General features: G+C 51.2%; 6 protein-coding genes across 6 annotated transcripts; 2 read left to right on the top strand and 4 right to left on the bottom strand.

Annotated features, from left to right (window-relative positions):
* Positions 1-289: 289 nt before the first annotated feature.
* On the top strand, positions 290-5,270 carry N7515_004612 (MFS multidrug transporter; the record flags this gene model as incomplete). Its single annotated transcript, XM_056665356.1, has 13 exons — positions 290-507; positions 561-977; positions 1,050-1,630; positions 1,680-1,799; positions 1,867-2,148; positions 2,197-2,720; positions 3,355-3,394; positions 3,444-3,610; positions 3,663-4,076; positions 4,131-4,260; positions 4,320-4,562; positions 4,617-4,664; positions 4,711-5,270. The coding sequence occupies 13 exons, from the start codon at positions 290-292 to the stop codon at positions 5,268-5,270; spliced, it is 3,744 nt and encodes a 1,247-aa protein (XP_056522306.1).
* A 247-nt stretch (positions 5,271-5,517) lies between these two features.
* N7515_004611 (uncharacterized protein) lies at positions 5,518-7,493 on the top strand (the record flags this gene model as incomplete). Its single annotated transcript, XM_056665355.1, has 3 exons — positions 5,518-5,641; positions 5,669-6,974; positions 7,043-7,493. 3 exons carry the CDS (start codon positions 5,518-5,520, stop codon positions 7,491-7,493), a joined length of 1,881 nt encoding a protein of 626 aa, XP_056522305.1.
* Positions 7,494-7,720: 227 nt separating this feature from the next.
* Positions 7,721-9,505, bottom strand: N7515_004610 (fungal specific transcription factor domain-containing protein; the record flags this gene model as incomplete). Its single annotated transcript, XM_056665354.1, has 2 exons — positions 7,721-8,779; positions 8,843-9,505. The coding sequence occupies 2 exons, from the start codon at positions 9,503-9,505 to the stop codon at positions 7,721-7,723; spliced, it is 1,722 nt and encodes a 573-aa protein (XP_056522304.1).
* An 890-nt stretch (positions 9,506-10,395) lies between these two features.
* N7515_004609 (basic helix-loop-helix domain-containing protein) lies at positions 10,396-12,595 on the bottom strand (the record flags this gene model as incomplete). Its single annotated transcript, XM_056665353.1, has 4 exons — positions 10,396-10,926; positions 10,982-11,779; positions 11,845-11,938; positions 12,291-12,595. The coding sequence occupies 4 exons, from the start codon at positions 12,593-12,595 to the stop codon at positions 10,396-10,398; spliced, it is 1,728 nt and encodes a 575-aa protein (XP_056522303.1).
* A 934-nt stretch (positions 12,596-13,529) lies between these two features.
* On the bottom strand, positions 13,530-15,081 carry N7515_004608 (putative nucleoside hydrolase; the record flags this gene model as incomplete). The annotated part of the gene is made up of 6 exons (XM_056665352.1): positions 13,530-14,159; positions 14,213-14,512; positions 14,578-14,612; positions 14,668-14,837; positions 14,894-14,997; positions 15,049-15,081. The coding sequence occupies 6 exons, from the start codon at positions 15,079-15,081 to the stop codon at positions 13,530-13,532; spliced, it is 1,272 nt and encodes a 423-aa protein (XP_056522302.1).
* A 625-nt stretch (positions 15,082-15,706) lies between these two features.
* On the bottom strand, positions 15,707-16,084 carry N7515_004607 (Alpha/beta hydrolase fold-3; the record flags this gene model as incomplete). Its single annotated transcript, XM_056665351.1, has 1 exon — positions 15,707-16,084. The coding sequence occupies one exon, from the start codon at positions 16,082-16,084 to the stop codon at positions 15,707-15,709; it is 378 nt and encodes a 125-aa protein (XP_056522301.1).
* Between the last annotated feature and the right edge of the window lie 886 nt (positions 16,085-16,970).

Genomic DNA, 16,970 nt, shown 5'->3' with positions numbered 1-16,970 from the left:
CAATACATAAAGTAGGAAAGCTGCCTACTCGAGTAGATTAGGGACAAAGTCTTGGCTTTTGGCAAAGTTGCGAATCTACCTTCCTAAACAGGCCGATCCGACCGGTACACGTGACCGGACTTTCTGATGCCCGGACGAACACATGCCCAGTAGCCCGTAGGCAGTTGACAAGGACTAAGCTAAGCCACAGACTACAGATATAGCCGGCATAGCTCTTGCTTCGGCTTCTGGTGCTTGACTGGGATTGATTGATATTCTTGTTTTAAGATCCCCTGACGCACCCGCGATAATGACCGGAAGAGGATCGGAGATCATCTACCGAGCGGAGAATGTCCCGATTCGCTTCTTCAAGGCATGTCGATGGTGCAGGAGACAGAAGATGCGATGCGATGCGCGAAGTCAAGTTCCTTGCTTTCGCTGTCGATCTACTGGGCGAGATTGTATTCTAGATCCCATTGATGACCGACGACGAAGTGACCGCCGGCGGAAATCAACAACGCCAGCAAGGTAACATTTTCATAGAACTGAACACATAGAACACTGGGCTAACATTCCAATAGAAGCCGAAATAATGCCTCACCACTGGGTTCAATTACTGGATATCATACTCCGGCGTCCAGAGAGCAGGGGTTCTCACCTGCCACCGTCCAAGATGGTGGTTTCGATACCTCAATTGACTCTTTGCCAGATTCTACCGGCTTGAGCACGCTGCAGCGGTCTTATACTTCTGATCAGAATGGACCCGAGTCCCAGCAGCTGAGCCCCAATGAGATGATTGCGCCAGCATCGGCGGTGCACTCCATGTCTGTGAACTTGCTAGGCACGAACGATGTGAGTAACCTTTGCCAGTTATCAGGATGTTTTCGAATTAACGTCGCCCAGATATTCATGGAAAACTCTGCCAAGGGCGATCCTAGAGGAGATGTCATTGCTAGAGGAATCGTCAGTGAAGAGCTTGCGCGTGTGATGTATGAGAGGTAAGTCGGTCAAACTAATTGCTGGATGGAATGCGATGCAGCATCAGAATGGATTCTTATATCTTGATACAGGTTTACTGGTGGGTCGAAGAACTTTCTCCCTCTTTTCGATCCAATAAGAGATACATTCGACTCTATCCGTTCAAGGTCACTGTTCTGCTTCACAGTAATTATTTATCTAGCTAGCCGCGCAGTGACGGATTTGCGCGGGGACACGCATATGCAGCGGGTGTTACAAGACGAGGCACAACGCCTGGCGGAAGACAGTTTCTTCGAGCGGCCCACCAAACTGGAGACTGTACAAGGAATGATTCTTCTTGCTGCGTACTCCGAGAAGACTTGGTTCTCCATTGCTCTCATTCTTCGCACGGCTTTGGACTCCGGTTTGGAGAAATCCTTGGATACTCTGTTATCCCAGGAAAATGTGCCCCGAAGCTCGCTCTCGGCTTCCATGGCTGAACGGGAGCTGGTATGGCAGACACGAACTTGGTTGATCAGTTTCACATTAGAACTGGACGTTGCATCTGGCACAGGGCGCAAATCACGCATTGCCGAGGTCGACGTTGTAAAGCTGCGCAAATTCCTTGACTATCCTCTCTCGCTGCCTTGCGATATGCGCACTGTGTGCATCATTGAGCTTCATCAACTTCGAGGTATGGTTGGCTTACTCTCGTGGTCTGCCAAATTGCTAACCTGTGTCAGGAAATTTCCGTGTAATCATTGACAACGCTACTACTATTGACGATATCATGTCTACCGAGCTGCCGGCTATCATGAAGAGAGTACAAAATTGGTGGACGACATGGGACGAGATCCATGGAAGTAAGTTGACAAATCCTGCCGTCTCAGGTATGCGAGAAATGTCGTCTCTGACATGTTAAAAACGAAGACAACGGTTTCCATATCGGGGCCTTCCAGCGCAGCAGTCTCAAGCTTATGCTTCATTACGCCAGGATTTTTGTTCTCTGTGCTTCACTGGCGAGAATCCAAAAATTACAACCAACCCAACCTGATTCAAGCTCTGAGATTCTCGATCGGAGCGTCATGAACCTGTGGCAGTCCCTTGTGGCAACCATTATGGATCAATTAGACTTCTTGATCAAAGAGCCATCCTATCGCTGTCAGTTGCCGTGGGCGCCAACATACCCAGCTCTCACAATTGCTTTCGTCAGTAAGTGGATCACTAGAAACTTGCATAACTTCCACTAACACGTGTTAGCCACCTTTGCTCTCCGGATCGCACGGTGGCGTCCAAACCTAATCAACCAAGCACTTCTACTAGAAAGAGCAGAGAAGATCTGCGATTTCTTAAAACAACCGCCTTATCCCGATATCCATCGAACCGTGTCCATCTTCGTGAACTACGCACGCGCTCTAATTGCCAGCCAGCGTCCACAGAGCAACCATAACACAGACGTACCCTTCATGTCTAACCAAAGCGAAGGGCCACCATTCGTAGCAGCTGATAACTCCATGGTCAACGGCCCGGCTCCGGCTCCATCAGGAGTGGATCCCCTGGACGATCTCCGTTACCGAACTGGCCCGACCATCCAGGCTGACAGAGATTCAAACCTGGACTCAACGCCTAGTGATCCCTCTGCAGCGGCCAGATCGCTCGCATCTCGGCTGCCGGATACGATGGAAGCGCCGAACTGGACGGTGTCGAACTCCATTGCAGATTCATTCGGCCTCTTCGAAGAGGGCCAGAACGATATCTTCGATTTTTTGCCCATGATGCCATCGGTGCCACAGTCAATTTAATCTGCCCAATACACAGTATATATCAATGGAATTCTAGAATACCGAAGCATCGCTGTGTTAGTACGCTGCATGGAAACCACGATCTAGGCTCGAGGCCCCCTGATACTTGATGCAACGAGCAACAAATCGGGCCGCAACGCGTAACACAACAAGTTTTCTACATTCACATGACAACAATTTAGTCACAATGATTGCAATTACCAGTCAAATTCCACTCAGAGCAACCAAATCGCGCATGCAACGCAGACATCCAGGCCCGGGTCCTAGCCGGCGCCGTGGGTGGATTGCCCTAAAACCCGGTCCCGTATCGGCGCCGGTCCAGAGGTGAAGTATACCACCCCGTCATTGGCCTGTCATCTATTCACGGGTGATAAACAGAGACAGTATGCAGGATCAGCAGGTTCTAGCCATGGACCATGGTGCATTGGTGACTCAATGATCCCTTCTTATCCGCCGGTTTCTATGGATGTCGGAAAAGCTTTAGTTGACTTATATAGTGCTTCGGTCCTCGCCTAGTAGGGGTCTAGGATCAACATCACAACATATCTTTCCAATTGGCTTCCTTTGGACTAAGTTGTCTCCATTTGTTCAATTCATTATGGCAACAGAAACGAAGCCTTCTTTAACGGCTCAGATAGCCGCCATTCTTTCTTCCGGTGAGATCAAGCTTAATTCGAATGTTCGGTCTGTTCTAACAGATTCCAGGCAAGGATGAGAATTTTGATAAAAGATCCAGCGACTCAATAAGAGCCGAGGTCGCCGAGTCAAATGTCAAAACAGGTGCAAATTACCAACTTGTTGAACTATCTCCGGATCAACTCCTTGTCGAGTTTCCCGAAGGATCCCCGGAGAATCCACCAAATTGGTCCTTTGTATGCACATCTTCTTGAAGCCCATAGAATCTCAGACTGACGGAGTCACTAGAACAAAAAGTTCTACAACGCCATCGTGGCGCTGTTCGTCGTCCTTAATAGCGGTATATCCACCGCACTGCCCAGCAACGCAGTCCCCAGTATCATGCAGGAATTCCACCAGACCGGAGACCAGCAAAAAGTGCTACCAACAGCCGTCTTCCTCGTCGGCTACGTAGTTGGACCCCTACTCTTTAGTCCATTGAGCGAGACAATTGGACGGAAGCCCGTCCTACTCTCCTCATTCACGCTGTTCGTTCTCGCCACGCTTGGCTGTGCCCTAGCGCCAAACTGGGCCTCTCTGCTTGTCTTTCGGGCAATCTGCGGTCTTACGGGTGCCGCTCCCCAGACTGTGGTTAGTGGTGTCTATGCAGACTTATTCTCTGATCTGCGGAACCGCGGCCGGGCCATGGCGATGTACATGTCAGTAAGTTGGATCTGAGTTATCATGCTATATGGCAGACACTAACTCGATTTGCAGGCTTGCAGCTTTGGGCCCATCCTAGGCCCCATTATATCCGGGTGCTCGATTAAATATGGCTGGCGCTGGACGTTCCGAATTGACCTGATCCTGACGGGTACTACCTGGTTGGCTCTGCTTTTCATGTCTGGTACGATTATTGCCGTGGGCTATGGACCAGTTGCATTGACTAATAGCTGTGGCAAACAGAGACATTTGCTCCCGTGCTGTTGAAAGAACGAGCTGCTAAATTAAGAAAAGAAACGGGGCTCAATCGGTACTTCTCGCGCCAGGAGCTGAACTTGGACTCGAGATTCACCACCATGGAGATTCTCACTCGCCCTATCACCATGCTCATCTTTGAGCCCATCATTTCTTCAACGGCAGTTTATATCGCCTTTGCGTATAGTCTGGTGTTCTTCTATTTCCAGGCTTATCCCATCATCTTTGGAGGTAAAGTCTTGCTGTTACGGCGTTCAATGGTCACAGTACTAACCATACCTCTAGGTGTCTACGGCTTCAGCGTTGAGCAAACATCACTCACCCTCATTCCAAGTACGTTTATCCCTGCTCTTTGCAAACAGAAGCTAATCCGCTCAAGTTGGCATCGGCGCCGCATCCTCCGGCATCGTCACCCTCTACTACGACATGATGTATGAAAAAGCCAAAAAGCTCGGTAAAGACTGGACCTCCAACCCCGAACTCCACCGACTACCACTATCCTGTCTCGCCGGACCGTGTCTCACAGTGAGCATGTTCTGGCTTGCCTGGTCAGCAAAGTCCAACATCCATTGGGCGGTACCGGCGATATCCGGTGTCTTCTTTGGGTTCGGGTTTCAGATCATCTTCATTTCACTTCTCACATATGTGACGGACGCATACAAGATCTACTCTGCTAGCGCCATGGCAGCCTCGGTTATTATTCGGAGCATTGCTGGTGCGGTCTTTCCGCTCGCTGCCGATCCGCTATATACTTCTCTGGGCGTTTCGTGGGCTACTTCGCTCCTGGCGTTTATTGGTCTGGCTTGTGTTCCTATTCCTTTTGCTTTGTTGCGCTGGGGGCCTTGGATAAGGGAGAGAAGTCCTTTCTGTCAGCGGTTGATTTTGGAGGAGAAGCTTAGGGCTGCGTCGAGCTCGTCTCAGTCGTCTGCGGCTGTATGAAACATTGCATTGTGCATCCTGTTGGCGTTTCTTATTTTGCTCCAGGCAGATAATGATAATACCTAATTGATCTAATCACGATAACTCACAGGCTACAGCCTAGATTTCGAGACGAAGCCTAGTTCTCCAGGCAGCCTAGGCAGCCAACTGGAGCCAAACTCCATTGAGCTCGCGCTAAGCTCTTGGCTCCCAGGCTTATGATTCCCAATTCCCCCAAGTTCATCTCAATTTTTCTCATTATTTCGCGATGTACTCACATCTTGAGGCTGCTGGCAATGTACTCACCAACCCTCACTGCCAGGCACAGACACTACCAGTCGGTTCGCAGTCCCCAATTCCCCACAAGGGCCACATCTTCAGAAAAGAAAAAAGTGGATGCTAATCAACCGCCGATTCAGTCGATCGCCTTCTTGAGCCTCAAATAATCGTGAACTTCGTTCAATTTGCATTCGGAAGCGCACTTCCAAATGGCAAGCAACCCACCGTTGAATATCTCAAAGCGGAGGAAATTTCTCTCTTCGACCAACAGCAGAACTTCCCCCCTGGCACCTATGGGGAATCCATAATTAACCGCGTCATGGGCCGCATTGGCTCCGACGAAGACTTCACGCGTCTCTGCCAGATCGGGAAAAACCTCCAGTTCCTCAAGTCCCGTCTATTCTCAGGGATAATCCCACTGAGCGAGCAGCTATGGCAAGAAAAGGGGCTCGACCAGCGGAATAATTTCGACGCCGCGTGTCAACATCTCTCTTCCGTGCTTGGCGTGTTTCAGTATCTGAACGCGCGAGAAGTCCGCTTACATCTCCGGGACACGTTCAACCACATCTACGATATCTGGGCATTGCTCGATACTGTCCTGAACGAAAGCCGAGCGGCGAAGAATGAACCGCTCGTAAGTATCGCAGGTCTCTGGACCATATACATGACTGCGCACTTCGAGATGATGACCGAGCGCGCCCACAGATGGGTTATCGTCCATGTCAACGCCCTGAGAGCTCCATTGATGCAGACATTGCGCCAACACCGACCGACAGATGGTGGAAATAGGCCAGACGCTTTGCAATGGCAGATCACGAACTCGCTTCAGGTTCTTGCAGAGACTGCCGCTTGCGCGGACTTTACTATCTGCATCCCCATGAATGATTACAAGGGATACACTCTTCGGCGAACAGGGTCGGATCTGCATGCGGCGGATCTTGATACGCGCGCCAAGGCATATCATCGACGGCTTAAATTGGTTACCCGGGAATTTCTTTATCGGAATGTGCTTGAGGGGAATACGTCTGCGGATTCCGAGGGAGAGTCTTATTACCAAACTTCGATGTCCCAGGTTCACGCTCAGGATCAATTGAGGAGAGAGATGCGCGGTGCGCCGATTGAGCCTGTTCCATGTGAACCTTGGATTTCTAGCTTTGCGTCAAGGATTGAATCGGGTGTGGAGGAGGGGACGGAGACGGGAATTGAGGAAAGACAGGAAAGGGCTGAAGAGAAGGCAGAGGTGAAATACGGGTTTGTCGTGTATCGATTGACATACGGACAGACGGACTCCGAATGGGATAACTTCGTTCGTAAGCTGGAAGCACACGTCTCCGACTGGGGTAAAGGCCAAACAGGAAGCGGTGCTATCAAGGAACATCTGAAACTCCATTGGTTGGATGGGAAAGAGCTGAATATTGCCGAGGGCGATATCGTGGCAGCCAAGCAGTAGGTGTACTCACCGTTCATTGTGCTGCAAATAGAAGCTAACCAGCCGAAATAAGACACTTCAACAGCTTGACGAATGCCAGCGAGAGTGGCGACTGGTCAGACATCGAGGACGGGGTTTTCCTCGTCGTTGACGCCGCCTCCTTTGCCTCGTACACCACCGACTCATACGGTCCCGCAACATCCTTACTCAACCCCGGCGACTTCACTGGGTTTCTCCTCGCCGTCGACGGCTCCTTCGACCCGGTAGAAGGGATTGAACGACCCGACGAGTCGCCAGGCTACAGTGGCCAGATGCGCATCCTCGGAAGCCTTATCTGGGGCGACCTCTACTCCCTGCTCTCATCTCAAACAGCACGTCTCGAGGATATCTGGCCTTTGGCAATTGAACACCCGAATCTGGTATATGTCGGCCCGACCATCCCGCTGCAGCGGCTTGCCTGGAGAGAGCATAACGATACACGCTGGCCTCTCGTTCGGGCGGTGGTAGATTATGTGAAGGGAAAACTGGGTCAGTGAAGAATAGATGCGCTGATAGTGATGACATGTGTGGACTGCTGAGGTGATGGGTGCACCTCAGTAATCAAGTGCTTCAAACAGCAGATATCCAGTCCCAGTCCCGAAAGGAACAAGCAGCCTTATGTACATACAAAGCGAGTATATGCAAGGAAAACCCACCTCAATATCCACACCACGTAGTCCGCGGACTACGTATAATACGTTGAACCTCATCAGACAACCCACTATCAACCCATAAGCGGAAAGGTCTGAGCCAAACTATTCCAATCAGAAAAGTCCAGCTCCCAACCCTCAATATCAAAGACAGCCTCAGCCCGCAACCCCCCATTCCCAAGCCCATCAACAAACTCAGAACCATTATCATTCCCAACTCCACTACTCTCAGAACAATGCGCCTGTCGAATACTCCTTGCCTTATCCCGCAACAGCACGATCATCGGCCACTTCGGCCCGGGGTCCGGCCAGGAAGGATCTTCAGTCAAAGCAAACTGCATATCGAGGCAGCGCCAGGCCCGCTCAACGTGCGGGCCGGTGGGGTATACACACAAGTTCCACAGGATGAAGGTTAGGAGGTGATACTGGGTGAAAGCGGCCGTTAACCAGCGGTAGCCGTGCAGGAGCTCGTCATTGATCGCCTCCAGCGCTAATTCCATGGCGTGGCAGGCGAGTGCGAGTATCTCTTGGGCAGGATTGTGGTCTAGAGAGGAGGTCGACGGCCCTTGCTTTTGTAATAATCTCTGTCGAATGCACACTTCGAATTTTGCGAGGAGGACCCGGCCTAGGAGGAGGCCTAATCGCTGGATTGGGATGTTTGTGTCGCTGTGTCGTAGGTACTTCTCTTCTATTGTTCCTTTGAATTCGGCGATTAGCTGCTCTGGATCTGTGGCTCCGGCTAGGCTCTTGTGTAGGGCCGAGCCTCGTCTGCCGATTTCCATTATTATCAGAGAGAAGGTCATTTCCGTCCATCTGTTCTGCGATACAGCGGGGACGATTGTGACGTTCGTTTCTGATAGGTTCTGGTCGTCGATGTTTAGTGGCATCTCTGTGTCGCTGAAGTCGTTTTCCGGAACGCTGAGTCCATGGTCTTCTGCTACTCGGCAGTCGATGGATTGAATGTGCCACCAGATCCGTCGGCGCATCTCGCATTCTATTTCTGGGAGTTTAAAATGTTTCCCATCGCGGTGGAGGCCGATTGATTGCGCTGCTCGGATGGTTACCCCCTGTAACGTCCAGCCAGATCGACCGCTGTTGCTGTATCTCAAGCATCGCTGGAAGAAATATACGTACTTTGGTTAGCAAGGCTTCCCCACAGGAGACCAAGTATGCTCAAGGATAGGACATATTCATACTTGGTAAATCACCACCGCTTGCAGCGAAGTAAGCGTCGGAGCATCCAGAAACTCAGACTGATACAGAGATATCTCCATTCCCTGCTGATACCGCCTTAAATCCGCATGCAGGTTCTCGTTCCGAATATCACCCGCAACCAAGGTCGTAGTAGCAGCAAAGCAGATAGCAAACAACAGAGCACGTACATCCGCACACGCCTCCTCGGGTCGATTAATCGCAGCAAAGATCTTCGACTGTGTCGACGGCACATGGATGACCTTGATCAACGCGTCTACCCGACTGAGAAATGCTTGCCATAGTACCGTAGCCTGCCAGCGGCTCGGACACAGCTCCAAGATATCGACCTGAGTCAAGAGTGGATTTACAATGAAACCCTCTGCCCTCAAGACCGGCGGTCGGCGCGGACTACTCGCATCACTGGGCGATCCAATCGCAGATTGCAGATCCTGTTCTTTTTCCAAAACCCGCGAAAGAAGAGGCTCGTTGATGTATCGGCCGTCTTTGCCTAGGAACCCTCGATGCGCCGGGCAGTCCGCTGCAGCTGGGTGGTTTAATGATGATGAAGATCGTCTTGGGCCCTGGGATGGACCGGTCGGCCGTTCATTGACCATCGCCGCGATCGATCGTTCAAGTTGCTCTAAGCGCGCTGCCACGTCCGTCATACTCTTCTTCGGTGGTTGGCGTTTGACTCGGCTTGGGCCGGGGTACTGGCAGACTGCATTGTTTCGTGTACATCTGCCGCATGGTGAGGCTTTGTCACACTTGATTTTGTGCGCGTGGCAGCGTAGGCATGATCGCTCTACGTTGTACCGGCGTGGGCTGTCCATGGGGCCCCAACACAGCCACGGTTGTTCTGGAAGATTGAGAAATATTATTGATACAGAGTGATGGGGATATTCTCCTATCTGATCCTCGTGGCTTTTGCTTGAATATTTGCAAGGCAGAACGAGGACAAGGACGCTCGGTGGCGGTCGTTCGGAGCTCGGTTGTTACCAACTGCCGATCCCATCGGGTCATAAAATGTCGCCGAACGCCTGTTTCTTCTGGCAATAAAGAAGACATTCGCGTTTTAAGGGGTAAAACATGACGACAAATAAATATTTGGCTAGCTAATGAAAAGTCAAGGTCGTGGTTTCTGGGTTCGTTGTGAACAAAATAAATATAAAAAAATTCCTCTCACCCGGGATCGAACCAGGGACCTCAAGATGACAAGTTCTGAAGAACTAAGCAATTACAGTCTTGCGCTCTTCCAGCTGAGCTATAAGAGGATGTGATTGGTTAGGTAACCTAATTACACCCTATCTAGACAACTCAAATTCCAATGTTAGCCTTCTAAATGCCCCAATCTGTATGTTGGGGACTCTGTGCCCGGAGAAGGTCCCACGCAAGATTCCGTGAGAATATCAGTTGTAGCCATTGATTTTAAAGGCATGCTCTTCTCGGACTAGACCAGTCGAATCAAATACAGATACCAACATGGTGGCTGCGATCATCGAGCGATCATGAACAAGATGTTGGCTAGAGATATACAAAGAAAACAATCACTATACAATCACGAGATAAGAAGATCACGAACACTCATGCCCTTCCTTCTTTGTGTCTCAGGACGCTCACCCGGGGTAACCCGCATACTCGTCAAATCAGTGCCCCCAGGAAAGTATTCACTGATCGAATCAGCAGTCCCTCTCCTATCCTGCGTCAACATAAGCAAAGCAGTCGAGGCCTCATGATCTACGCCCTGAAGCTCATGCATCTTCTCGTGAGAGGCCCACATGGGCCCTAGCGCTGGACTAGGGAGAATAGACGGCAAACCGGGTATTGTCTGAGCCGAGGGAACTTGAGTGCGCGGGGAGAATGACGGCGATGTATCAGAGAACTGAGCGGGTGGAGCGTACAGCTCCGGTGATGCAGAGGAGGAGTAAGAGTAAGTAGAAGAGGGATCCCGCTGCATGGGCTCGGTGCCCGTTTCCGCGATGAATTCGGGGGATGTCGGTGACGGTGGTGCGGCGGGTATCTGACTTGGGCCTGCTGTCTTCATATCGCGGATGCATTTCTCGAGGTAATTGACGTAGTCAATGCTTGCCTGTCGAGGGTATTAGTACATGTGGAACCGTAGGAAATGTAAGTGGAGAACGTACCTGGAGAATAGCCAGCTTGTGCATTTCCTGTCCAGTACATGCGGGTATCATATCCTTTAATGTTGAAAATTCCTCGTTCATCTTGGACCGCCTACGGCGCTCGATTAGACTGTGTGCAGTCTTGCGGGCATTCTTGCGTCCAGCAGCACTGGTCGCACTGGGCTGCTTTCTCTTTGAAGTAGATGTGGGGCTGGGTGTAGGCTCCTCCGAACTCTGGGGTGAGCTCTTGGTGTTCCTTGCTCTGAGGGATTTCGATGTTGGAGGCTTTGGCTTCATCTGAATAATCTTGCGAGCCCGTGTTGGAGGTGGAGGCAAGTTCAAGTCATCGAGAGGACGTTTGAGTGATGCACCCGACCGTGCGGTGTAACTCGCCTGGCGGCCAGAGAGCTCTGGGGAAGTTGGAGATGCCGGGATATGAGATGGATCTGATGTAGAGGAACTTCGGCTTGCACTATCGGGACTTAGTGCAGCGGGAGGTAAAGTCAATGAATCTACTCCATCGAACTTATCGTTGATGGTAAATTTGCCCGACATGGCTGGGGTTGGGAGTTGTGACATGGTGAAAAGAGAGGGGAATTCGGGTGTAATGGTGTCGTTAGATGTCAAGTTGCACAGCAAGGGGTCCAGACTATATAACCGCGAACGTACACTGGGTGTAGTATAGAAAGTGTCGCGTGCTTGAGGACGCCCACGAGCCGCAATGGCCGGCTCTGATTGGTTGGGCGGGGACTCGTGCCTCAGGGGACGACGGGCATTTGCTGGACTAGCGGTGGGGCCCGGCGAGCTTATTGAGAGGTACTGAGTACTTGTGTCATAGTGAACGAATAGGCTAGACCTAATGTACTCCATACTTTTTGCCTCACTTGGGGTCCTGGGCCGGGGCACAGGAGATCATCTCGAGAGGGCAGCCCAGCACGTGCATCATCTGAAGGACAGTCTTCTCCGACTCTACGTCCACTGGAGATACGCGAGATTAACTCTATACTGCGGTTGTTTTCATGGCTGATATTCACCTACGCAGAGCCATTGGCTAGAATACTCTCTTTTTCCACTGTCCAAACCCGAACTCCACTCATTTCATTGCTAACAAATACAAAATTCTTCAATCGTATCACATGTTCCATACATCCATACATAACCATCGATTCTCTCTTTTCCCGTTACATCCTTTCCAAGCTTTGCTTGCATCAAATTGCATGCCGCCTAAAAGTTCTCAGGGTGGCATTTCTCCGTGCATCTCAGGTAAATACTCCAACTAAAGACCAGATTAACACAATCGCATATCGAAGGCAAAAAACGCAAAACTCACCAGAACGCGTCATCATCCGGCACCGCAAGCGAGCAAGTTTGAGACTGTAAAGAACACAACTCATGGCAGTGGTTGACATTCACATGGTTCATACCATGGTTCCGGGTGCTATTCTTAGCCAATCCCGTCGATAGAGGAGCTCGCCCACGTGTGCCCGTCGTGGTAGCATTGTGCGCAGTAGTAGCATTGGTAGGGACATGCACGGGGATGCGGTGGCCGTGATATGGTCCAGAAAGACGGGGCATTGCTGCGGCGGTGCTGCCTAGGGCAGCGATGCCAATCGCGAGGAGGGATGTAAGATGCATGGCGATGGAGGGTGGAGACTTTGTGAAGAAGAATACAAGAGATACTGATAAGCTTAGGAAGGTCGGCTTTGATTGCTGATACTTGGGTTCAAGGTAGGACCACTAGCTCTGATGGTTTCATCCCTGGGCCGACCCGTCTTATATAGACATTGCTTGATAGCTTCGATGATCTGGGGCTGGTAGCTTTCCGTCCTCGAGCTGTCTAGGGAAAGCCTCCTGGATTGCACAGTGTTGCATGTCCGCGAGTTTGATAGCACTATACTGGTAAATGCCAGGGCTGATCCTTGGGATATGACATTCCACATTCTTGGGGAGGGCTTTGGATGAAACGCGCACCTCCCTTTAATAAGCTCAGGTGTCGGGTCATTGTAGATTGAGTGATGGATTCAGGGAGATGATTGAGTAGAGAACAAGTTCATACGGGCAACTAAGTCAACCTTTTTGGTTCTTTCTTGAGGGTTTCACATTAAACTATGACAAGTTCTGCTGAACGTCTCGGGTGGCCTAAGTGAGCACCTCGCGTAGTTCGTACATTCCAGTGGACGAGGATCTCTGCGCAGTACCCAATCACTCTAGAAGGGAGCAGTTTAGAAACAAAGCTAATCGTCATTTCGCTCCGTTCGGCGATATAGCGGATCGCGCTTGGCTGAATATGACAGGGGTACGGACCGAGGCGCGCGAATGGCATGCCCGAAACCTCTTTTGTGGCATTGCTGTCTCATTCTGTTTAAGTCTGTTGGCAGGAACCTCATACAGCAATGGCATTTGAGCACCAAATATAGTTAAGATCTATGCCAGCAGATAATGTTGAAATGGCAGTGGATATTGTCTGGTCTCCCGAACAGAAAGAACAGGAAATGCATAGTCTATAACCTCTCTAGAGATCAACAGCTATGTGCATCTATACTTGCCATCTATACTTTCCTCAAAATATCTACTTGAAGAGCCTATCGATAATGACTGCACCGAAGGTCTCCTCTGCCGGGGATCCATCCATCCGCCAGATGCGATTACCGGCACGGCCACTCAGCCATAGACCATGGTCACTGGCGCTCTCATCATCTCCTTCGATGCGGTGACGGTTCCGACGGTCAACGACACACATACCGCGAGTCCACTGGCCCAGGGTGTCGATGCGAATATCCTCGGGTGATTTCGCCGAGTAAACCCACTTTGGGTCATCGGAGGTGATGGCGTACCAAACACAGACGGGATCGTGCAAACTAAGCTCTGCGTCGTCTCCAACATGACCAGGGTGCAGACGCTCCAGGGTCCTGAATGTGTGCCCCATGAAGGCATCGACCCACTCGGCGAGCGGAGAACCGCCCTCTAGAAGAGGTGTGATTGCCTTCCGGAACTGGCCGCGCGAGATATTATGGCGGAGAGTGATGTCCAGTGGGAAAAGGCGCAAAGTCAGTTGCCGGCTCAGGTTTTTGGGGTACGGTGGGAGGCGGTCGCCCTTTGTAGGCGGGACTGTAGTGTGCGGGTTCGGCGAGGTGAGTGCAAAGACGCGTGCGGCTGCCACTGCGTCGGCATAGGCGTTGAATTCGCCCATCGGTGTTACCTATAAGCAAAGTCAGCGGGATCCTGCTCAACACGCGTAGAGCTTTGGCTCACATTTCCTGGCGTGTTGATAGCACCGCCCATGACGACCACCTCTTTCACGCGGAGGAATGTCTCGGGATCTTCTGCCGCAGCTAAGGCCAAATTAGTGAGCGGGCCCACTGCAACCAAAGTCACGGAGTCTGGCTCATTGTCACGGAGAGCACGGAGGATCTCCTGGTAGGCGGGAAGCTTTGACGGTATGAATTCGTGGTCGTCGAGACTTGTGCAGTCCGCAACAGGCTCAATTCCCTCGGAATCTGCAGTTGGGGTGAAAAGGTGATCCCAGGCCTTTGTAGCGGTGAGGTGCGGGTGCTATTTTTGATTCCGGTTAGTATATAGATCGCATGAATGCTTCTTCCGTATATTACTCCACATACCGATTCATGGATACCACCAAGTCCGTCCGTTCCATCTGCAATAACGTCAGCAAGAGTACCTTGACAGCCGCAAAGTAATAGATAACATACGGAAGTAATCGGCGAGGAGCTTCTGGTCTTCCAGAGGGTCTTCGGCACCGACAGCCAAGATGGGGCGATGAGCGCGCAGGGCGCCGAAGCCCTCGGGCCGGCCGTTCTCGCGGCGCCACTGCATCTCCCGCTCGATGATGTGGAACATTGACACGGCATTGCGGAGACAGCTGGATATCAGGTCAGACAGGAGAACTTCACCAGAATAATAAGCTGGGACCTTTACTTCTTCACTTCAATGTTACCGAATGTCAATGAGATGAGCAGAACCTCGACCTCCTCCGGGCTGGCGGACAAGGCCAGCAAAAGGGCGAGGATGTCGTCAATGCCCTATTTTTGGGTTAGTTCCGTAGCCAGGGGGATTATAAAGAGCAGACATACCGGATCTGTGTCGATTATTATCTTCTTTCCCATGATGAATGTTATTGTTTTGAGGAACTTGACGAAGGGCAGAAGTGGGAGCTTATCAATGTTATCGGCTGCGGGGTTCTCCGTCAGTTATTCCCGTGAGCAGATCGCATTGGGCTCTTTCTTTAGTTAGCTACGTTGGCATATTTAGTCGCTTCCGGGTCTAAGCGATGGAGCATACGAGTCTACAAAGATACTATGTTGGTGCTGCACCTATCAAACAAGCCCTACTGAACAGCTGTGATATTGTGCGCCTCGGTTCTACGTCTACATGCAACAGACTGTGAGTTAGCAATGACTTTCGCTTCACTGTGTATGCCTACGCAGCATAAAATTACCATAGGAAATAGAAACCCCTGTAGTCGGCAGTGCAGACTAGTCCAGGCTGAGGCTGGAGGTCCGGCCGTCCCGGTGACCGACGGCCCCCGGTCCCCGGGGGTGCGTGAGTAACGCCAACCCGCCCCCGGAGGCCATCCACCCGAGCCTCATGGCGCCCCACCGTACCACTGCACAGTAGACAACTCTCGGTGGTCTTAGGCCGGTTGGAGCACACAAATGGTCCTGCCAGGGACAAATTCTCAGAAAATTCACTAACAACATTCTACATAATTGGACTTCTATAATGTCATCCTTACGGCTCCCCGCCCTTCGTGCGCCGGAACATATGTTCCGAGCCATTGATCCAAGACAAATAGTTAATGTTGCAGGAAACGAGTCGGACCACCAAGCCGTAAGCACATCTGCACGTGTCCTTCGAAGCCCTCGCTCTAAAGACCTGCACGGCAACATTGATAGTATCTGCGACATTCAAAGCTGTAGCTAGCTTGACCGCCTGGCAATGTCGCTTAGCTTGCACGCTGAGATAAAAGCGTAGGCCTTCGGCGTCAGTGCCGATACTCTTGGCTGTCATGTCCGCCACAGGTCCCGGATCTCCGCCAACGCGTGCGCCGCTCGGGGAGACGACGGCCCGCACGGTGTAGATGGTCATACCTGCCATCTCTAGGTGCATATTGACTGAGTTTACTTCATCATTTTGGGTCCTGTCTCCGCAAACTTGACGACGAACCTGGGGATTGAGGGCGAAAGCTCGTGGGGAACAACCTCTTGCCTCTCCAACTTTAGGTATGCAAACTGCATGATAGAGCAGTTGCTGTCGCGACACACGTGATCGGACATGAAATCTGACGGAGGTCAGTGTTAATCTCTACGACATCAATAGTCTTTTGGGAAATAGCAAAAGGAAGACAATCTTGAAGATGAAGAAGATAACAGGGAAGAGGACACGATCCCACATGTATTATTAGACTGGTAGATTCCACAATTCCGACATATGTCGTGCATATTGAGAGAGCAATTCAAGGAGCTGCTAGAACCAATCCCGGTTCCCGAGTGTCGCTGCATACTACAGGTCCTAGACTGGTGGTTGGCCGAGATTCAACTCCGACCACACATCAAATGCAAGACTTGCACCACCAACCGGGTTGGCCATTCCGTGCCTCGTGGCGGGCGTGAGGGCGCCTGCAAGGGGGTAGAAGGAGAGATCCCCTGCCGGATCGGCAATGTCCAAGCTTCCCGGGTTCCGGATAAAGTGATTGATCCAATAACAAAATGCTCAGGAGGTCCTTTGCGACCAAGGAGGCGCTAGTAGATATAGATCAGTTCCATAGAAAGCGGAGAAAGAGAGAGAGACAGCGGAGACGTGGCCTGTTCTTCTTGTTTACATCCGTGTCTCGTCTCCTGGGACTATTATTCCTTGGTCAAAGCACTTGCAACAAGCTATGTAGACCTGAGGCCGACCTCGGGACATGTACGATGACAGGTGGTACGTCGAAGTACGAATAGTCGCTCGGATCTCCAACCGGCCAGCAACCTGTACTTCTTTTATACCCAGTAGT

This window comes from Penicillium bovifimosum (assembly GCF_028826915.1).
Source record: "Penicillium bovifimosum strain IBT 22155 chromosome Unknown utg000004l_segment0_segment0, whole genome shotgun sequence".
Classification (NCBI taxonomy): domain Eukaryota; kingdom Fungi; phylum Ascomycota; class Eurotiomycetes; order Eurotiales; family Aspergillaceae; genus Penicillium; species Penicillium bovifimosum.
The sequence above is the reverse complement of the archived record's forward strand: the minus strand, read 5'-3'. Positions and strand labels throughout refer to the sequence as shown.